General features: G+C 54.2%; 1 protein-coding gene across 2 annotated transcripts in view; it reads left to right on the forward strand.

Annotated features, from left to right (window-relative positions):
* The first annotated feature begins 2,330 nt into the window (after positions 1–2,330).
* Positions 2,331–22,425, forward strand: part of FAM124A (family with sequence similarity 124 member A) — an 85,014-nt gene continuing 64,919 nt past the window's right edge. For both annotated transcript variants that reach the window (XM_077855834.1, XM_077855835.1), the window contains exons 1-2: positions 2,331–2,481; positions 10,939–10,970. In XM_077855834.1, coding sequence (XP_077711960.1) covers positions 2,417–2,481; positions 10,939–10,970 — 97 coding nt within the window. In that variant the 5' untranslated portion in view covers positions 2,331–2,416. The remainder of the gene's footprint in view (positions 2,482–10,938; positions 10,971–22,425) is intronic.

The following is a 22,425-nucleotide window of genomic DNA, read 5'->3' on the forward strand; positions in this document are numbered from 1 at the left end:
GTGGCTGCCACCAAAGCTCTTGTCGCCCACATGCACGTGGTCCTGCCTCCTAGTGAGGTGCTGCATCGGGCCCCCAAATCCACAGGCCGAAGCCCAACCCCAGATCTCCCCCCAGATGGACTGTGTTTGGAGGAAGATCTTCAGAGAAATATTTAAGTAAACGGAGCCTTTCGGGTGGGTCCCAGTCTGGCAGGTGTCCTCATACAGAGAGGACGTTTGGACACACACAGAGACGGATGCGGAGAAGGCAGTGACAGGGCCGCCATCGGCCACCCTCCGTGGGCCGTCCCCCTCCAGGGACCTGACAAAACCAATCCCTGCGCCTCAGGCCGCTCAGCCTGTGGCTCTCCGTGGTGAGAACGTGCAGACGAACGCCGGCGGTCAGAGGTGTGAAGACTGGACCCACGAGGGAAGCGTGAGGGTGTGGAGGGCCCGCAGGCAGCCTTCCCCAGACCAGGCCGCCGGTCCCACGCCCAGCGGGCCACCCGGCCGCGGTTCCCGGAAGGCCCAGCGCTCCTGGGCACTTCTCCCCAGGGCTCCCCGGTGCCCTGTCCCGGGTCACCCAGCCCTGGCGGTGGGAGGGCGGTGGTGGGCCCTCCATGGGGTGTCCGGGCTCGGGCTGCAGCTGTCACGCCGGGAACCGTGGGCTCGAGCGGGGGGCGGCCTCCTGGGCGGGACCCCCTCTAGGCTCCCTCATCCCTGCCGAGCCCTTCATACTTTAATGAGATTAATTTCCAACTCAACCGTTTGTCCTCCGATTCGTTTATCCCTTTGCCATCTGGTCTCCTTATGCTCCCACGTAAGCTAGTGGCTCTCTTTGTCTCAGTAGGTTTGTCAATAGTTTATGATTTTTGTCGTCACAATCATAATATTTATTTTTCACAGCAAACTCTTCTGGAGACTTGGAAAAAGGAGATTCCCGCCCCCAACCCCCACCCCCGCGGGGGCCCCAACCCCACCATCTCTCTTTACCCTGAAATGTTTGTTTCTGGGACAAGTGGTTTTTAAAATAAAGTGTTAAATAAAAGCCAATGAGCAAGACCTCCCGAAGCAGCCTAGGTCCCCCTTCTCCTTGCTTCTCGCCCGGACCCAGTAGGTACTTAAGGAGCCACCGGGGGCGGCCGGCCTGGCAGTGGCGGTGCCCAGGGCTGCACCCGGCTCCACGCTCAGCCCGGGTCACCCCCGAGCTTCCGACTTTTGGTTTATAGCAACAGAAGGCAGGGCGCTGAGTGTCCTGCGGCCTGGAGGGCGGGGCCCCGGGGGTGACCCGGGCGGGGTTGGCAGGTGATGGGCCAGGCGTGGCGGGCGCCCCGGGCTGCGGGGACACAGCTGCCCCCGGGACTCGCGGAGACCCGGGCCCGCCCCGCCTGTGGGTGCGGCTCCCAGCTCCCGGGAGAGCGGCGGCTCCTGGGCGCACACGCACGCTCGCCCACACGCCACTCGCGGCCTCGGAGCGCGGACCGGCGCCGGCTCAGGGCCCACCCGGGAGCGCGCCCGCGAGCATCACCTGACGCCGCCACATCACCGCCCAGCGCAGGTGCGCACCTCCCCCACCCACGCCTCCCGCGCAGGTGCCGCCCCCGCCCCCGCCCCCCGCGCACACGCCCCGCTCCGCTCCCAGGCGCGCACGCGCACCCGCACCCGCTCCCAGGCGCGCACCTACATCTGCACCCGCTCCTAGGCGCGCATCTGCACCCGCACCCGCTCCCAGGCGCGCACCTGCATCCGCACCCGCTCCCAGGCGCGCACCTGCACGCACACCCGCTCCCAGGCGCGCAGCTGCACCTGCACCCGCACCCGCACCCGCTCCCAGGCGCGCACCTGCACGCACACCCGCTCCCAGGCGCGCACCTGCACCCGCACCCGCTCCCAGGCGCGCAGCTGCACCTGCACCCGCACCCGCTCCCAGGCGCGCACCTGCACCCACACCCGCTCCCAGGCGCGCACCTGCACCCGCACCCGCTCCTAGGCGCGCACCTGCACCCACACTCATTCCCAGGCGCGCACCTGCACCCTCGCACACGCCCCGCTCCCCGCGCCCACGGCCCCGCCCACACGGCCCGCTCCGCGCTCCCAGGCGCGCACACGGCCCCGTGCACACGCATCTGCTCCCCGTGCCCACGCACGCGCACCCGCTCCCCTTGCACACACGCGCACCCGCGCCCACGGAGCCGCACCCAGGCGGCCCCCGCCCCCCGCCCCCCGCGCCCCCGCACGCGCACGCGCACAGCCCGAGCGGGAGGGCGCGGCCAGGAGAGGGCGCGGCGCCGGCGGGGCGGAGGCGGCGGGGCGGAGGCGGAGGCGGCGGAGGCGGAGGCGGAGGCGGTGGCCCGAGCCCGAGCGCGAGCGGCTCGGAGGGAGCCGAGGAGCCGGGGGAGCCGGAGCGGGAGCCGGCCGGGCGGCGCGGGGGCGCGCCATGGAGCCGCAGACGGGCGGCGGCGAGGAGGACGACTGCGTGGACTCGGGCGCCGAGACCGGAGGGTGAGCCGGGCGGGGGGCGCCCCCGAGTCCCCGAGTCCCCGCGGCGCCCCGGCCGTGCCTCCCCGGACCCCGCGGCCGAGCGGAGCGGGGAGGGGCCCCGGGGGTCCCCGCGGAGGGCAGGGCGGCGTGGTCGGGGCCGGGCCCGGGGGGGCACCCCGCACCCCCGGACGGTGCGCTTGCCCCCCAGGACCTCACTCGGGGGGGCACCTGGCGCCCACAGCTCTGTGAGCTCATCCAAGGCGATGATCTTTTTCATTTGGAGCCTTTCTTGCGCTCGCTGCTCAGCTCCTACCTCCCCGCCAAACTCGTGTGCGCACCTGTCCCGGCCTGGGGCCAGGTGGGACGACGCTGTGAGGTAGCCCGGCTTGCAGAGATGGCCTCGAGGCCCCGGCGGACACAGCCGGCCCAAACTTTTACCCTGGAGCCAAACCAGCCTCCTCCCAACGACACCATTTTCCTCAAGTGGGACAAAAGACCCGGTAGCATTTAGGAGATGACTGTCCTTGCAAAAGCTTGCACCCGGCCCCTATCTCTAGAGGATTTCCCTGTGCAGCGTCAGCAAACGTCCAGGATGCGGGTACTGATCCAGGAGGAAAGGGTGTCCTTTCCCATCTGGTGAACCCCCGGGGGTGGACCGGAGCTGCGCACATCAGGGAAAGCCTCCTCCCTGGAAAGTTAGGGAGATTTAGACTAATCTCAGGGCTTGGCAGTCCTGGGACAGGTTGGGTGTCAAAGGCCAGAATGGGCACAAGGGGCTGCCCCTGAGAAAGGCTCCCAGGGGGTCCTTGCAGCCCGCACCCACTCCTCGCCTGGATCTGGGATGTTACACCCCGCAGCAGGTACTTCCCAGCGGGCTCTCGCTGGTGTTCGAACTTGTGCTTGTTTAAGGTTCGCCGTAGAACCCCGTTACATCCTGGTGGGGTGACCTGATTCCAGATAGAACTCCCTTGTTCCTTCCCCACACTGGGTGCATGCGGCATCTATCAACTGTAACTGAAGATCCCTGATTTTTATCCCCCCCACCCCTCCACCCGCCTTCCCGGTTAGCTAAGCCATGAGTAGAAAAAACCAAGCAAAACTCGCCAGCTCACTTGTAGCTGGGTTCATCAAGGCACCAACGGGTCCGTTTGTTTTCAGTTTGTGGAGCTCACCTAAAACAGGTGTTTTTTTCCCCAAGGATTCTCTCCTGGAAAAGCGGAGGGGAAGCCCTGACCCAGGGCAGTACCCTGGGCTCCCAGGGAAAAGCATGATAGCAGCCAGGGCTGCCGGGAAGGGCTTGCTGACCATACGGACACCAGGCTGCTCTTCACTGCCTCTGTCACCAGAACGTATAGTCGTGATGGGATGGAAGTGGTTAAAGAGTTCTTTTTGCCTCGGTAGCCTCCTTAAGCTAAAGATGAAGGCCGAAGAGCGTGCACTTGAACATGAGCCTCAGCGTGGGGTTACTGATCCTGAGTTTGCCGCATACTCACGTACCTCCTGAAGTTTGGTTATCAAAAAGCCATTCATAGTTTCCTTGCTTTTCCAGAACTCACCCCCAGGTTTTGTAGAGCTGTCTGTCCAGACTTAATACTTGTTTGCTATCGTTATTTTTATCTTCTTAAGATTTTTAAATTTTTATTTACTAATGAGAGACACACAGAGAGAGAGGCAGAGACACAGGCAGAGGGAGAAGCAGGCTCCCTGCGGGGACCCCGATGCGAGACTCGATCTCGGGACCCCTGAGTCGAAGGCAGATGCTTAACCACTGGGCCACCCAGGCGTCCCTCATTATTATTTTTAAAATACAAATCTGATCATGTCTCTCCGCCTTCCAGACTTTTTGTGTCTGTGTCCGCTCTAACATACAAAGAGCTTAGAGTAGCTCTACAGGCCCCAATGTTATAGGGTCCCCCTGTGCGTCTGTGGCTTTGTTTCTCAGCAGGTGCATCCTTGGTCCCTTGGACATCAAGCCACATCAGCAAGGTGTTTCCGATCCTTTGCCTTTGTTGTGCTGCCCCTTTTGCCAGCTGTGCCCTTCTCCACCTGGCATGCCTGTCCACCGGGTGACACTCTATCTTCTTTCAGAACTCGGCTCAAGTGACACATCTGCTGAGGCAGGGACCCTAAGTTTGAGGTCCACGAAGGGCTTGAAGTCGTAGGCAAAATGATGTTTTTTGTGAACTTTTGTGAGAAAAGACTGATTTTTCATCCACATTCTCCAAGTAGCCTGTGGTCCCCCCCAAACCAAGTTTGGGCAGGGCAGGAGAAGCTCCATTTTCAACACGTTGTGTCTGAGGTATTGGGAGACAGCCAAGGAAGGATGTGCTGAGCCAGCGGTTGAGTAGATCTATCTGGAGAGGAGGTCGGCGTGATGACATCACATTTGGGAACCATCAGCCTAAAAATGGCAGTTGCCGCCCTAGGAGTGGGTTAAATTGACTAAAGGTAATAAATAGCAAACACCTAGCATTTTCTCTGGGCCGCGGACCGTCCTGAGCCTTTGCGTAGTCCATTAAGTCATTTAACCCTTCAACACCTGACGAGTAGGTGTGGCTTAAGACCAGCCTTGAGACAGGACAACACTTAAGTGCCAGGCAAAGGCGGAAGAGTTGATAAAGGGGCCTGAGAAAAAGTGGACATGGACACAGAAGGAAGAACGAGGTGGGGGGCACGGAAAGGCCTGGGCTATGAGAAACCCCGCTTGGATGAAGGGACGTAGACGGAGGTAGTGGAGGAGAGGTGCAGGCGGAAGGCAGATCCCCAGGCCTCCCCGAAGGCACGGAATTTGTGGTGGAGGAGGAAGCTAGAGCCCTTTGGGAAGGGACGGGTGAGGAGAGGCAGTAGCCGGAGTGGAGGGGAGGGTGGGCTGCAGGAAGGATTCCCAAGGCGAGCAAAGAGGTACTCCTAGAAGAGACTCTATAAAAAGGGAAAGATGAAGATCTAGGAGAAGAACGTGGTTTGCAGAGTCCGCTTGCTGAAGAGGTGGGGAGGCAGATGGGCTCCAGGCCTCTCTGTCAGAGGGGCTTTGGGTGGAAAGAGGGACCTCCCCTTCCTGCAGCGTGGCGGGGCAGGTGGGGTTCCGTTCTGGACAAACAGCTGCCTCCCCCAGGAAAGTGGGGACTGGAAATCGTTGTTTGGGGCAACGTTGGCCGAGAACCCAGCTGGGATTAGTGACGGTGAACGTGCGAAGGGCCCCATCTCCGTGCTGTATGTCCTCCTGCCGCCGCGCTCAGCTCCTTCGGGGCGGGCACAGGGAGACGGTGAGCGGTTGAGAGCATCGCATCAAGGTTTGGGGGAGAGGGACTATTATTGCCAAGCAGGTGTGAACGAAACATAGGAGCGGGGAATGGGGTCATAGTGGAGCTGACTGTGGATCCTTCCGGCAGCACGCTCAGAGAAGGTGCTAAAAACCTTTGTGGGTCCCGCCACCAGGGGCAGGGGGTGTTGACTGCTTCGAAAGGGACGATCAAGAGAGCCAGGCTGGGGATCCCTGGGTGGCGCAGCGGTTTAGCGCCTGCCTTTGGCCCAGGGCGCGATCCTGGAGACCCGGGATCGAATCCCACGTCGGGCTCCCGGTGCATGGAGCCTGCTTCTCCCTCTGCCTGTGTCTCTGCCTCTCTCTCTCTCTCTGTGTGACTATCATACATAAAAAAAAAAAAAAAAAAAGAGAGAGAGCCAGGCTGCTGGGGTTCCGCTCCATGCTCTGAGTTTTCTATGGGATGACAGCAGTAGTACCTACCCCACAGTGTGGTTGTGAGAATGCAGTTAATCTATGCATTTAAAGCTCCTAGAACAGTGCCTGGCATACGTGAACCCTCTGTACATGATTCCTCATCATGCTATTAATATCAGTGTGAAGAACACGCCAGATGATAACCTGGAGTTTTCTAAAATAAAAATGTATATTTCCAGGTACGCTCAGGATCCCATGTTCTTTTTTTTTTTTTTTTTTTTTGGATCCCATGTTCTTTATAGTCATTGCAGCAGATGCTCTGATGTTTTTTCAGTTTGATCAGCGTTCAGAGCATCTGCAGGATGATAGGACACGTCCCAATATTATTATTTTACAGATGAGGAGGTTCAGCGGGTCATGACGAGTTCGTGGCCTAAATTGAAGCCTAAGTCTCCGGCGTGCTTTCCACCTAGCGAAGTTGCCTCTCTGAGGGCTGTTGATTGGCAATTAATTCTTGTTTCCTGCTCAGACGTTTTTCTTTTGCTTGAAATGCCATCTTTGCCGTCTGCCCCACCTAGTGCGGGCCAAGCTAAGAGCAAACTAGTATTCTTCTGGGGCAGTTGATGCTATTTTGAAGCTCCTCTTTTCCAAATGCACTGAAGGCAAGCTTTTTTCTTTTTTTTAAGATTTTATTTATTTATTCATGAGAGACACAGGCAGAGGGAGAAGCAGGCTCTGTGCAGGGAGTCCGATGCGGGACTCGATCCTGGGACCCCGGGGTCGCGGCCTGAGCCAAAGGCAGACGCTCAACCCTTGAGCCACCCAAGGATCCCTGAAGGCAAGCTTTGTGCTTCTGTGTATTTTTTCATTAGGAAAAGCTGGCCAGCCAGCTACTGACCATGATAAACTATCTCAAGAAACAAAACCCCTTAACAGAGGGACAGGTGGTGGTGTTGCAGACCAAAATAAAAGACATCAAGTAAGATGAGTGCTTTTTAGCGGGTGTTTCATTAGTGAGGTCTCCCAGATACGGTGTCTGAGCCACTCTTTCTAATATGACCATATCTGATGGATGCATTAATTTAATTTAGAAGTTTGATCTGGCACTAATGAACCCCCACATCCATGTCACCCGTCACTGAGCTTCTGAAAACACAGCCACCCCGTACCCTTTGGGTGACCTCCCATTGATACTTCACTGTGATTTAGAGATGGCAAACAATTCACAGGTCTGGCGTTTATTAGCAGGAGAATGGAAAAGAATGGGGGGGGGATAAATCTGAAGATGGGACAGGTTTAGAGAACAGTAAAAGGGGAAATCTGGCAGAGGAGACAGGATGATCGATTAGGTACTGTATTATCTCTGTGTTCGAGGTGGAGCTAGTTAGCTCTCGATTACCATGGACTGAGAGTTAACAGATGAGGTCCATGATGCATCGAGCTGAAGTTTTACAGAAATGTCAAGATCAATTCTTATGCCAAGATTTTCCTGGAAAAGAGAATTTAAGAAGGTATCCCATATATGTGTTCATATATACATATGGGCAAGTAGGTGCTACAGTGACGGACTGTTTAAGTGCAGACCCCTTTATACTTAACCCTTACGTGTATAATTGTAGTTAAAATACCGCCAGGGGCCTGTGTCTAACTCTTTGGTCATGGTTGGCACAGATACCAAATAAATGTAATATTTGTAGATATGTCTATGTGTCAGGTGTGTGAATATATATAATCCTTACATTATTCTGCTTATCTGTATCATGTGCCCATACATCTTTTCTTCCTAAAATTCATGGATTCACCTCTCGTGCTTCATTCTCGCAGAGCTAAATGTCCTGTTTAGAGCTAGGTGGTAAACTCTTAGGATGTAAGACCAATAAATAGGATTCACACGGCAGTATCCTATTGCTGTTCCCTCCTGTCCTAAAAAAAAATAAAAATAAAAAAAAAGCTGGAGATCATGCACCCCTCCAGAGACCTGTAGTCAATATCTGAAATTATTTGAACCTGTTGAAGCACAAAATTATTTTAAGCTTTATAGCTTGTCTTTCACCAGCAATATTTCCAGTAAATAATCTCTCGGAGCCCTTTGTAATGTATTTTATGAGCTATACAAGTGTTTGTACCTTAACTCAGCTCCTATCTCCCCTCGTGATAATTTTCCTAAGGAACAGGAGCTGAAATATCTGTATGTATAAGTATGTATACAGCTGTATGTATAAGTATCTCGTCGTCATGTGGTTTGCGGAGGTGAACAATCAGAAACGATCATATAGCAGACAAAAGGCAAATGGTGCACATGGTAACGCGATGCACTACAGTCCATCACTTTGTCTAAAATTATAATTACATAAAAAAATAAAATAAAATTATAATTACATAGTAGCACGTGGTATCTCCATCATGATGGCAACTGTGGACAAGTCGCATAAGCAGGATCAGAGGCTGGAAAGCAGTGTAAGGTTTTAGGGGACTTTTCCGTTTGATTTCCGTTTTGATGGTGGACGGGGATGGCAGGTGGGGTGATGGATGAGACTGCGGAGCTGGGCAGAGGCCATCATTCACGGAAAGAGGGGTTTATGTTGTGCACTGCCGAGCTTGAACTTCATCCAGAGAGTGACACGATCAGGTTTGCACTTTGCAAAGATTGGCTGCTGTTTGGAGAAGGAACTGGAGCAGGGCAAGAGTGACAGTCGGGAGCACGGGCCGCTGGCAGGCCTCACCCCGGCAGCGCCTTTCGTCCCAGGAAACACATACGGAGAGAGGCGCGGCAGGGACGTGCGTTTTGCTCGCACCTGTCCCAAAATATGATGGTTACACCTTAGGATTCTCAGATTAGGTCTCACACATAAATTTCCTTCTGCATTCGTATCCATCTGCGTGCGGATCCGTGCAGCGTCTGCATTTGCAAAACCCGTCTGCCTCGGGGATGTCTGGAAAATCCTAGCTGAAAAGACAGATTTCTAATAATAAAATGAATAGTCCCATCACACGTTCCCGTTGAACATTTTCTTTGATTTGTCGCGGAATGTCCTTAAAGCCTGGCCACCTTATTAAGATGCTCCTGCGGGATTGTTGTGTTGTTGTATCTGCCACAGTGGCTGCTCCTGGAGCATCTGTTACATTCGTTCACAGCCACATTTCTAAGTTTTGTCCTAAAGTCAATTTATGTCCTGCCTGGTCTCAGGCAGAATTGAATGCACCAACGCCAGGGGCTCCTGACTGCCCCCTCTTGCATCCAGCTCCCCGAGCCAGCACGTCACCGCGTTCCAGCCAATGCTTGTCCCTTCTGGCTCCGCCCTTGCGGGGGGGGGGGGGGTGCTGCGCTCCTACTGCAGGTCCTTGTTGCCTTTTGCCTCCCGGTCTCCTCGCCGATAGCATCGCTTTCGTTTCCTAACCAATAGCATGGGAAGGTGGACGGGCTGAGCTCTGGGTGTCATGCTACATGTTGACAAATCGAACTCCGATGAAAAAACATACAAAAAATTAATTAATTTTCAAAATTAAAAAAAAAAAAGAAGGTGGATTCGGTGTAGGTGGATGCAGTCCGTGACGCATAGGGGGTGTGCAAATGTTAATAGTTGCTCCTCTCTCCAGCCCGAGGCATCAGTGACTCTGCAGCTACCAAAGCATTTCGTTTGAAAGAGAGAACTTCCTGCCGTTTTCCTTCCATTTTGTTCCTCTACCGATCCATGCATCACTTTGTGTGAGTGGTGTAGGCTATTTCAACCAGTAAGAGGTGTGCTTTTGATGATTTTTTTTTTGAAGTTTCGTATATACTTCTGTGGTAACAGTCCGCAGAGTGAAAATGGGATGATTTAAGGAAGGGCGCCATGAGGCTGAGTAACTAAAAGGAGCGTATACGGGGAGAATTAACCAGAATCGAGGGCTTTATTTGCATGAGCATATCCCCTGACTACCACCTTGCGGAATGCATCCCTACGTGCCTGAGAGATTAATTCCCTTCTGAGAATGACTCCGGCCGCTGGAGGGAGGGAGCGAGAGCCTCTGCACTGAATGTGCTGCCGGGAGGGAGGGCTTCCCAGCCGCACAAGGAGAGCACAGACCCGCGGAGATGAAGCAGGCAGCTCCCTGGCCAGATGCCCGTTCTCACAGAGGCGGGGGCCCGCGGCTGGCTGCTCAGCCTGGAAACCGATGGGTGGTTTCACCCCTTGTCCTAACCCTGCCTTTTTCCCCTTCCCTGTCACAGCCCACATCCTGTCACTGTAAATATGCAGCAGGATCTCTTCTCAGCTGGATCTGAGACCCCTCAAACCTCATGGTGCCCCAGTGCTTCCCGGTGGCTGGGGGGGGGGGGGCGGGGGCCGAGCCAGGGGCCCGTCACCGCCCTGCCCCGGTTGGCAGAGAAACATTTCCCTGTGACACGGTGCCAACCTGAGGGGTGCCCTCGCTTGCAGCGGCTGCTTCACCTTCTTGGGGAGTCGTGATGGTGGCCTTCAAGAATCTGCTGAAAACTCTGTCTTCTCCCCAAAAGAATAAGCTTCCCTTAAAAAATTTGCCAGTGAATTTACATCGTTTGGGATCCAGCTGGCTTCCCATCTTGGAGACTCACAGAGCCCATAGGGGGGACCCCTGATTTCTTTTTTTCTTTAAAATTTGCCCTTCAAATTCAGACATGCCTTTGTGTTGCACGAGAGCCCTTGGTTCTTAATTTGGTAGGAGGTCCTTACCATGTAAATATTGCTTACCACTGACTGTGTTTAAAATTCTAGCTTGAAGAAATCATGTGGATACAGAAAAATCGTGTGTAATGCGACTAATACGAAGGTTTTGTGTTTCAGGTCTGACTACAGCCACATGTCCTCCACCAGCAGTAAGTATGGCTTAAATGTCCTTCAGCGCTGGCTTCTCGGTCCCATTTCCCAGGAATTTTGGGCTTTTCCCGGAGAGTTTAACTGTCCCTTTCAGAATTCTGAATTCTGAATTTCAGAATTCAGTACGCCACTACTTTCCCCGTGGAAATCGAGCATAGGGGAACTAGCCCAGGCTTCGTTAGGATACATGCTCCTAAAACAGCTTCTCTGGATAATGGGAGGTTACTCATTCATTCAACAAACACGTATCAAATACCTGCTGCCGGTGGGCTCACAGCTCAGAGCACATCCATTAGACCCATGGGTGGCCCCAGTTCATCTTTAGGGCCTTGTATTTCTGCATCATAGGTGATTATCAGATACGGTAAAAAAAAAAATTAAAAAATTAAAAAACTAAAAAAAAATAAAAAAGAGGTGATTGGGAATATGTTCATAAACATCCTGCAAGCCTAGAAAAAGATGCCTATATTAAATACTAATTGACAAGTAAATCTGTTCATGGGCAATGAGGCCTTCTATCTAGGAACAGTTTGCAGTGATTAAGATCACTGTGTAAATGACCAAAGCCATTCAGATTAATTAAACACCTATTTTAAAATAACCACACACAAAAAAATTGTCTTACAATAAAAGACCTGGTTATGTGAATCAGTAAATACTGAATTGTTTTTTTTTTTCCTATCTTCCCTGTGAAACTCCCCATTCTAAATAGTACCCAAATGGAAAGACACTTAATTGGATTATTCTGTGTATTGATGTTCTGGCTTAGTTTTCCTTTGCAATAAGAGACTGTGCAGAAAGCTGTATTTCTGGCATTGTAATTTAGTGTCAAATTATATTTAGTTATTAGTATAACTGCTGCAAGTAATCTCTGATCATTTCAGGCAACTAGAGACCCAGCATTGCCCCTTAGTTATTAAGAACCGTTAGTAATAATGAGAATAATGCTCTGGTGATTCGCGTTCCCTCCCTGAAGCTTCTGCGTTCCTAAAAAATCAGGGAAAGCTCCCTTGAACTCTCTCTCCCTGCTGCCATTTTCATTCCTCTCAGTTTTGCCCAGAAGCTACATTTCTTTAAGAACGATTCTTATGAAATACTTGCCCAGAGCCTTTGCTCAATTTGTAGCTCTCACATCAGTCCTCTGGGTCACAACAAAGCACCTCCCTTGTCAGCGAAACTGGTAATTCGGTTTGGGAGGCTTTCCTCTCCCTTATTTTAATTACGATCTTGGAGTTGGAATTCCTCTTAGGGATCAATAGCCTTTTATTGTTCTTCCTTTTCTCTTTAAATCTTTGGTGACTCCTGCATCAGCCGTAGGTGCTGGGACCTCTTGGTAAGCGGGGATGTCCGTGTTTCAAATGTTTCACATTTGAGTTAGGAAATGTGTTTGGCGATAAATAATAGAGGAAAAAATAATGACTTGAGTAGGCGTTTATTCTCCTTTAATGTTAAAAAAAAGAAAAGAACTCAGGTCTGGTCTGGAGGCTCCTTTCATTGTTCTGCTTGGCTTTGGCTTCTGCCTCAGGTCACAGAATGGCTGCCTGGCCGCAGGCGTCACAGCCTTGTGGGGCAGGACTCGGGGTGAGTGGGTTCCGCGGCCCCGTCGTTGCCTTGAGCTTGCCTGGCCTGCCTCTCCTCTGAGCCGGGAGGTGAAGCCCGACTGCACCCGGTGGGGGAGGCCCTGCCGCAGTCCGTGAACTGGCACGGCGGACCCTTTCCAGAAAAGGAAAAAGAAATTAAGCCTGAGGTCTTGAGCTTGTCCTGCACAATGCAGGCGCGGCGGGGCTGCAGTAGGGAGGGTGTTTGCCACCCGCTTTTAAAAGTAGCGGTTCGGGATCCCTGGGTGGCGCAGCGGTTTGGCGCCTGCCTTTGGCCCAGGGCGCGATCCTGGAGACCGGGGATCGAATCCCACGTCGGGCTCCCGGTGCATGGAGCCTGCTTCTCCCTCTGCCTGTGTCTCTGCCTCTCTCTCTCTCTCTGTGACTATCATAAATAAATAAATAAATAAATAAATAAATAAATACCTTAAAAAAATGTTAAAAGTAGCGTTTCCCCGCAGACTGGCTGATGGCACGGAGAGGACCGTGGGGAGGCCGCTGGGCTTAGGGGCCTGGACGGGGCGGCTCCGGGCTCGGGGTCCTCGGCCAGGTCCTGGTCACCTCCTGGCCACAGTGACCCCGCTCCCAGTGCTGCCCGGGGAGCCCGGCCGTGGGTCTTGCCGTCCGCCATCAGGTTGGGAGGTGGCTTTGCCCGGCCACTGCCCTTCCCGCGGGGCCCCACGGGGCGTCCCGAGGAGCACCCTTGGGTCGCTGTCCTTCCGTCCTGCTCGCCACAGTCCGCCGGCCGACCTGAGGCTGCCAGGGCTGACAGCGTCTCCCCGGGGTTGTCTGCGAAACTAAAGACGCCGCGACACCGTCTTGGTAAACCGCGCGACACGTCCCGAGATGAATTTAATGTCTACTCGCGGAATTTTTTAGGTGGTTTTCCCAGCAGCCTGGTTGGACGGTCATCAAGCCACTACGTACGATTTGCGTTCTTAAGTGACTTAAATAAAAAGGAGAAATTTCATAAACAGGATGGAAGAAAAACAGCTGTTATGCCAGGGGGAGGAAAACCAACTGTGCCACGTCATGATCATGAAATTCCCGTCGTGTGTGATTGAATATTTTCATTCGGATAAAGATTTATACAGGCACTTGGACAATCACCCTTAGAGGATGCTGGGGCTTACGAAGGCCGTTGTGGGGGCAGCGGCTCTGTGGTCCCTGGCCAGAGAGCCGACTAGTTCTCTCGGAGACTCTCCCCCAACAGCTCCTCTACTCGGCCTCCTCATTTCGGCCTTAAAACTGCGCCTCCTGGAAACTCGGGTGTAGCCGCTGACTCCTGACGTGGCCCGCGGCAGCACAAGGGCCCTCCGGCTTCCCGCCCCCCTCACTTCTCAGGACGCAGGCAGACGGCAGACGATGCGCGGAGGCGCTACGGAGGCGGTGCCCCGACGAGCTCCCGGTATCTGCGGCCGCAAGAAGTGCCCGTGAGCGGCGTGTTCTGCAGCTTCCAGCCTGGGGCCGCCAAGCCGTGCAAAGCGGGGACGCGGCCTGGGGTGGGGGGGGTCACGGGACCTGGTCTTCCACCCGCCCGCCCTCCCGTTCCCATAGCCTCCCGGTCCTACGGCTTCCTGCTCTGTGCTTCCAGGGACTGGCTTCCCTGGGGCCGGCAGGACAGTGACCTGCCCTTGAGGGTCAGCCCCGAACAGGCCCCACTGACGCTGTGGGCCCGCCGGATGCATTTTCCTCTTGAGGGCAAAGGGTCAAGTGCATCGCAGGTGTCGTTCCAACGGGAGCGTCAGGGGCCTCCGTCAATGGCAAGGCCTGGTGGTTGGTCTGGAGCCCCGTGGGGCTCGTGGGTCCTGCCCCACTGCTCCGTGGGAGGACGTCTCCCGGCTCCCCGAGCCTGCCTCGTCTCGTGGGTGCCTCTTTGCACATAAATCCCATCTCTCCACATCATTTCTCCATAGTTTCATCATTTCCTTTAAGTTTTAGGATATCGAAGCATTGTTACATTTTTAATTTTGTCTTTGGCCGCATCTGTGCCTCCCCTCGGTGTGATTTAACCCAGAAGCAAAGGTAAGGAGCTTTGAAAGCAACACGTTGAAAAGACATGACCGCGTTCTGCAGAACATGTCGCTGATGGGGGGGCGTTTAAATAAAAATGATCCGTGTCTGCGTCTCCCAAGAGCTAAATTCAGACTCGGGATAATGAAACATTCCGTATTTTCCTTCTGTTTTTGTGAGGGGAGATCAACCTATTGACAGATTAAGGTTTCAAGGCCGCTTGTCCAAATAAGGAAGGTCAGGGTGTTGGAAGAGGCGGTGGTAGGCAGTTTCACTTCAATCCGTTGACACGTTCCGGAGTTTTCTTTCTTTTTCCCTCTGCGTGCAATGCTTACCCCATTGTGATTTTCAGAGTAAATGTTCTCTTAGGGTCTTATTTCATGAGATCGAGGCAACACCTGGATCTAGCCGTTAATCCTCGTGGAGAAGGGTGTCAGCCGTTGCCTGTGTGTGTGATTCCGTGACCCGGATGCAGTAGGCCGTGCACACGGCTCCGCCAGAAGACCGGATCACCCACCTGTGCATCTCCACCTTTACGCCCCTACTGCATGTAAAACATCCAAAGAAAGGCCACCAGAAAAAAAAATAATAATAATAAATAAATAAATAAATAAATAAATAAATAAATAAATATTAAAAAATTAAAAAAAAAAGAAAGAAAGAAAGGCCACCAGTGTTCTCTAAATGAGGACGACAAGCCCTACATGGCTCCAGTTGGGCCTGTGGCTCCTGTCACCCGTTCCCCGCTTGCTCGGCTTCCAAAGGGCTCGTTAGCGATGCCAGCGGTGTGTGATGTGCTTTCGTAGACCCAGCAGTCGACATAAAAGAAGGCGTAGGGGAAACCCTGCACTTACTTCCAAGTGGAGCGAGATCAAGGCCTTGAATTTCCACTGGGCCGCTCCACAGAGCCAGGGGCGCTTAACTTTGGAGCGTCCAGCAAATGGATCCCCCGACTGAGAACAATCCCCCCCCTCTAGGACGGTTCAGGGCCTGACCCGGCATGGCAGCTGTGCTCTGAGGAGCTGCCTGCCAGTGGCCCTGCGTGGGTCCGTGTGTCCCCGGGGACATGGCTCCGAGCGTGGCCGCGGCTGCGCAGCCCGATCAGAAGTTACGGAGCTGTTTGCGGGTGGGAAGGTGGCGCCGAGGCTCCCTCCGGCCGGGATGGCTTCAGGCTCAACTGGACTTAGCTCTGGGGCTGCAGCCAGGGAGCCTGCCGCTTGTGGGGCCTCCCGCGGGAAGGCTGCAGGTGCAGGCGTGTCGGGTTGGGCAAGCCCGGGTCGCGAAGCCCTCAGGTGGAGGCCGAGCCACAGCAGGAGAGCCACGGGGTGCTGCGGGTGCTGCAGGTGCTGCTGGGCCCGGTGCGCTTCCTCTGCATCCCATCAGCTTCCGGATGACAGCACAGCAGTCGGCATCCCGCAAAGCTTGCTGCTCGGGGCTCGGCCCACGCGCCGTGTCAGCATCACCCCCAAGCATGATAGAGATGCAGACCCAGACCTGCAACTCCAACTCCGAGGAGCTGGCTCATCTCCCCCATCGGCAAGATTGCTCTTAAACCCCCAATCGGCATAATCTATCCAAATTTCTTTTAGATTCTGATTTTTTTTTAAAGATTTTGTGTATTTATTCCTGAGAGACACACAGACAGAGAGAGGCACAGACACAGGCAGAGGGAGGAGCAGGCTCCCTGCAGGGAGCCCGACGTGGGACTCGATCCTGGGACCATGGGGTCACACCCTGGGCCGAAGGCGGCGCTAAACCGCTGAGCCACCTGCGTGCCCTAGCTTCTGATTTTTAATGGCATAACCTGTAGGCTCTAGGATCTGCATTATGTTGATATGAGAAAAAAAAACTCACTTGGCCAAATATTTAAATTATGAATGATTGATAATCTAAAAGAAAATTGTGTTCCTTTCCCAAGTTTATTTTAAAACATAAAATTTGTCCTTTATCGGGCAAGCTAGAAATGTGTGTTTGGGTTTTTGTTTTGTTTTGTTTTGTTTTTTTGATTTTTGGTTTTTGTTTTTGCGAAGCGGGCAGCAGCCTTATCTGTAAGATGCAGAGTCGCGACTGAAGCCCGGGATGAAGGAGCTGAACACTAGTGCGCTTAAACAGTGGCTTGATGGCGTGGGCTGTGTGCGGCCCAGATCCCCTGCCCAGGAACCGAAAGGCTGAGCGATACTGGTGTTCGGCGGTTGATAAGGAAAAAAAGCAATAACCAAAGGTACACACCAGGAAATCAGAGGGCGAAGACCATCTACCGTACAGACAACTCTTTGGACACTCCGTCATGCTGGCCTCCATGCCCCCAAGAGTAGGGTGAACTTGGCTCCAAGACAGGTTTTAATTGTATGATTTATTTTTTTTAAAGATTTTATTTATTTATTCATGAGAGACGCAGAGAGAGAGGCAGAGACACAGGCAGAGGGAGAAGCAGGCTCCAGGCAGGGAGCCCGACGTGGGACTCGATCCCACAACTCCAGGATCATGACCCGGACTGAAGGCAGGCGCTAAACCACTGAGCCGCCCAGGGATCCCCCTAATTGTGTGATTTCAACTACATAGATGATGTCAGTTTCTGTCCAGGATATGAAAGAAAAACGGAGGCCAGTTTCTCAGCACCACGTCTTACCTGGGAAGCCCAAGTGATGCTTCAGGGACAGCTGGTCTACCAGGTTCTCACGCCCCTCCCTGCCCCCACCAAGGGAGGGAGTACAAGGGAGCAGCTTCCATCCACACTCTGACACGCTTCGCTTAGTGCTTTCCTCAACTTTAAAATAATCGTGATTACTCAATAATACATCGTCGTTGTAGAAAAGCCAGAAAATACAGATTCCTGTCGTCTAGAAATGCCCAGTTTCTACACGGTGTCTGCCCTTAGAGGTTTTTTTTTTCTTTCCTGAGCATCTGTATCACTGTAGATACATATTATTCGCAAAAGTAGAATCGGATAGTTTCACAGGCTGGTTTTCTAAGTAAACGTATGTGAGCTGCTTTGATACCAGTAGAGTCACTTCTGCGACAGCGCGAGCGTACGGGATCCCACTACGTTCCCGTACGTTCACTGGCGCCCTGTTGTGGGTACTGGAGGTTCCGTTTACTTCTTCACTGTTACAAACAGCACTGCCAGGAATATTTTCATACGAAGTCCCCGGGTGTATATCCTTCCTCACTCCTTTCGTACAAGCTCCTCTGAGCGGAATTGCTGAGGTACGTGTTGCTTGCCTTTGAAAGCTTCTGATGCCTACCACCGGGTCATTCTCCGTACGTCCTGCTTCTCTCTCCCGCGGGCATGGATGGGAGCACCAAGGTCTCCTAAAAATAGTGATTTTTGCGAGCAAAAACCAACACGGATGGACGTGCACACACAATAACAATGGGCCAAAGGGCTTTGAAGAGTAGATGACAGACAAGGACAAGCAACTTGGAGCCTTGTGTGTGTGTCTCATGAAAAACGAGGTATCGATTCTACTCCGACGGGGACATTGGGCGGCAGCGCCAGCAGCAGAGGCTGTCAGCCTTTCCCGCTCCCGTGGACAGTCCCTGTGTTTGGCCGTGTCCGTGCTGTTGCCATCAAATCCTGCTGAGGTGACGAGACGGGCGTATGTGGGGAGTACTGTGCAAAGAGCCAGGTCGCGGCACGAAAGGTTGCAATATTCAGAATCAATTAGGAGAACCGAGGATCCCACCCGCCTGCCTGTCCTCCCCCTCGTCCACCGGACTTCTCCTTCAGACAGCACGCTGGTCACGGAAGGGAAGGAAATTTCCATCTGCTGCCACCCCCTGTGTTTCTGTGTCACCCGGCGTCCTCTGGCTTCCCTGCCAGGGCAGAGCCGTGCAGGCCGCGCCAGGAAGGCCCCGCTGCCCTCTGATGGGAGTGGCTATGAGCCGCCGTCCCCTTATGCCCCACAGGGCCAGCTGGGTCCCTCCGTGACTCATTTGTACCAGTTCACGGCTCAGGCTGAGTCTGAGCGCCAGGTCACCTGGGCCCAGACCCTGGGCGTGCCTTCTTGTGCCCCGGCGTGCTCGTGGAGCCATGTTCTCATACCGGCTGCGGCCCGCGGCGGACGCTGTGCCCACGTCCCACGACGGCGAGTAGGGCTCTCACGTCTGCAGTCAAGCTGCCCGTGGCTCCGAGCGGCAGGTGAGGGCACGGCCGTGCTCTAGGACCGTCGTACCCGCAGCGCCCGGCCCGCGGGGGTTCACACGTGACCCTTTCCGGGAGACCTTGCGGCAGGCGTGCAGACTTCGCTGGGTGCCTTCCCGTCGCCTGCCTTCCGCCCAAAGCCCAAAGTTGGCGCCTCCTGAGCCGGAAAGGCCGCCCACAGCGTGATTCACGGGGCAAGGCCCCGCTTTAAGGCGTTAGCCTTTCTGAGCTCAGAGGCCTTTGCTGCCTCCAGAGCCTCAGCCCTTGCCCTGGAGAGCCTTGCCCTTCAAGACTCTTCCCTGCTGTGATGGGAAGACATACACGGATCCAGAAACCCGGATCTCTGCCCCCACGTCCCCTGCGGCCGTGAACGGCCCAGACCCTGCAGGTGGGGTGCCACAAGGCAGTGAGAACGTCATGAACGGCGGCCCTTGGTGGTCCCCTCGGACGTTCGTCGGCTAAGTTGCTTGGAGCATCCCTCCTACTGTAGGTGTGTCTCACGTGTGCACGGCTTGCTCCCCCGGGGCGTGGGCTCTGGAAGGGCCTCGGTCTCCTGCTTCACAGTCCCTGGGCCATTAGGAGGCCGCGCTGCACAGGGAAGGGAGGAGAGCCCGGAACTGGGAACTTGGAGATGTTTGCTCTCTTTCTAGACCTGCAGTGAGTAGCCAGGTGACTCAAGTAGTCGCCAAACCTCAGCCATGACATGGAGGCTGGACGAAGCATCTCCCCCACCTTTAATTTTCCAGTCATTTCCAGGACGCTTGCTCTCTAAAGGGCTAGAAGTTTCATAATTTCTAAGGGAGTGGAAACAAGGACCAGGAACATGTTGGTGTCTTATTCAGACCGGTCAAACATTTGAATATTTTATTGAATTTTAAGCAAAAAAAAAAAAAAAAAAGGAGTCCAGAGGCTCCATTTCCTCCACCGCTAGTTTGATCACTAGCAAAGCCCATGCTGCGTCTCATCGCTGGCTTTCCTGCAGTGGTGCTCGAGAGATATTTTATCAGCAAACGGTGATAATGGCTCGTCGTCGTTTGATTTCTCAACATTCTGCCAGAAAAGTCCTTTTGTAAAATAAATCTTAATTACTACAATTGGGAGGATTCCTCCCAGCAGCTCTGGTCGATGGTAGAGGTCTTGGGCTCGTTGCTGGACAAATCCTCGGGGTGGATTTTAGTTACCATCCTCCTCTCTTGTCTGTCTTGGTAGATGCACGTTACGTCTCAAAAACAAAATGCATCTTCTCATCCTGTTGTTTGCAAGCCCTGCGGCCCCATCCCCAAATCTGTAGAACTTTATGAAGCCCCGGCTTGACTTCGCTGCCCGTGGAAATGACGAGATCCAGATGACGCGGTTGAGGAAGCATGGAAATTCCCGAGTAAAGGAAGGGTTCTGTGTAAAAGGTGGCATCCCCTCTGTCCGTTTGAGCCCTTCGATTGACTTTATAAAAGCCGCTATCATATTACTACATGTTGGACTTTGGTGTTCACCGGACCTGTGCCACCGTCTCATAAAGCTTGAAGATCATTAGGGTCCCAAGGACTTCGATAGCTACGCTGCTCCGTTCCGTGCTTCTGGCTGCTTTTGTACCTTCTCAGACTGATTACCTCTCTGCCTTCTGGTCCCCTTCCAGAAACTGTGCCACGCCGGGTCGGGACTCAACGTGTCTTGGTCCTGATGCTCCGGCGGCTGGCGGTTGGCCTTTGCTCCTCCTTCCTCTTCCCACCTGGAGGTCTCAGGATGGGACTTAGACGTACAAAATAAAAGGCACGTCCCGCATTCAAAACATATGCGGAGGATCTCGAGCACCGGCCGTACGTTCTCTGTTAATTTCTTCCCTAATGGTGTCCTGGTTTCAGACGAGCTCTCGAGCACGTGTCGCACATCCCGGTGCCGCCGTGGGCTCTGCGACAGATGGCAAGGATGGGAAGCAGTCAGGGAACTTGAGTTGGAGCTTTAAAAAGGCCTGAGGATCAGAAAGATGCCACGCTGGTTCCCTGTGCCAGGCGAAAATACAGGCTTTGGCTTTGGCCACCTCAGCCCGTTTTGCATTCTTCAATGACAAGAGCGCGCCACGGATTCGGGCCGAGGAGGGCATTTTTATCTCCACTGTGAGTGCAGCCTGAGTCCCTGGGCTCACTGCTCCGCACGCCAGCTTGTCGCCAGCACGTTCTCTCCGCGCCCACCCTGCATGTGCTCCTGCCTCCAGCTGGGGCTGGGCGGGCAGCAGGCTTCCAGGCACGCCCCGACTTGCAGGTCCATCAGAATCACCCAGTTACTAAGAATTGAGAAACCTTGATATTTTATCTTAGGTGCTGGCAGGGGCAAAGGGAATTGCTTGCATTTTTTTCATTAATTCAAGGAAATAGCTTTAAGTATACATATATATAGAGAGAGTGGGGCTTTAGAAATGCAAATAGGGCGTTTATGGGGCCTCATGCCTGTGCAATTGGAGGATCTGAGACAAGCACCAGCCAGATTCCCTGAACACCTGCACCTACTGCAGCTGGAAGTGCCCTGGGTCTGATACTTTTAACCTCCTGGGGGCTTCGGGGCGCAGGTGCTGCAGAATATATATAAATATATTTTTTTTTCTTTAAAAAGAAGGCAGGTCTGGAGAAGGAAGCCCCTCTCCAGAGTATTTACTGCAGGCATCCCGGGAAGGCCCGCCTGCTTCCCGGGGGAGCGTGGCCCTTTTGCGGTGGCTCGCGGTGCAGTGGGGTGTGTGTCGCTCACTGCAGAGCCTCTCTCCCTCATGCTTTCTGACCTAATCTTTCCACTCAGGGTCAGCCTGGGTCTGGCAGGTGCCTGTTGCGTGCCTGATGCACCCCGTCGTCACCTGGGTTTCCTTCCTGCCACTTGGTCGTGAGGCTCTGCTTGACCAGACCACAGGGCAGGGCTTTAGAAATGCAAATAGGGCGTTTATAGGGCCTCACGCCTGTGCACTTGGAGGATCTGAGCCAAGCGCCAGCCAGATTCCCCGAACACCTGCACCTACCGCAGCTGGAAGTGCCCTGGGTCTGATACTTTTAACCTCCTGGGGGCTTCGGGGCGTGGGTGCTGCAGACACATGGCCCTGGGAGGCCGCACATCAGTCGGCTCAGTTGATGATGGATGGTTATGGCTGCTGCCTGGACGTCTCGTGCTGTGCCACGTTCAGTACAGGTCTGTCTTCACTTCGCTTATCCTCCGACTCCCCCACCGGATCCTAAGTTCTGGGAAGGCAGAGATTCTCCTGTCCCCCACTGGATCCTGCAGTGCCCTGCACGCAGTAGGTGCTCAATAAACAAAGAAATGACTGTAGCTGGATTGCAAATGGCCCATAAATTGTGGGTAAAACAACAGAGGCAACGCCCACTGCCCAAAACCTCTAGAGAGAGGCATCTAACTTGTGGTATCCTAGGACATGGCCGGGCGTCATGTTCGGAATGAGAGATCTGGACTTCCGAGGAGACATACCTGCCGCTGGGAAGCGAGTGCCTTGGGGACACCCAGCAGTTTGGCGGTTCTGGGAGGAGGGCCCGCGCGGTGGGCGCGGCAAGGCTGGCGTGAGGCTCAGAGCGCGGGCAGGGGCAGTGAGGGGTCCCGGCCAGGCGGCACTGGGCCCGCCAGGTGGGACGTGCGGCATCAGGACGTCTGGTCACAAGCAGCAGCACCTCCATGTCCACCCACACCTCTGCCAGACTGACGCTTCGGCTG

Source organism: Canis aureus, chromosome 17 (assembly GCF_053574225.1).
Source record: "Canis aureus isolate CA01 chromosome 17, VMU_Caureus_v.1.0, whole genome shotgun sequence".
In the NCBI taxonomy this organism is placed as follows: domain Eukaryota; kingdom Metazoa; phylum Chordata; class Mammalia; order Carnivora; family Canidae; genus Canis; species Canis aureus.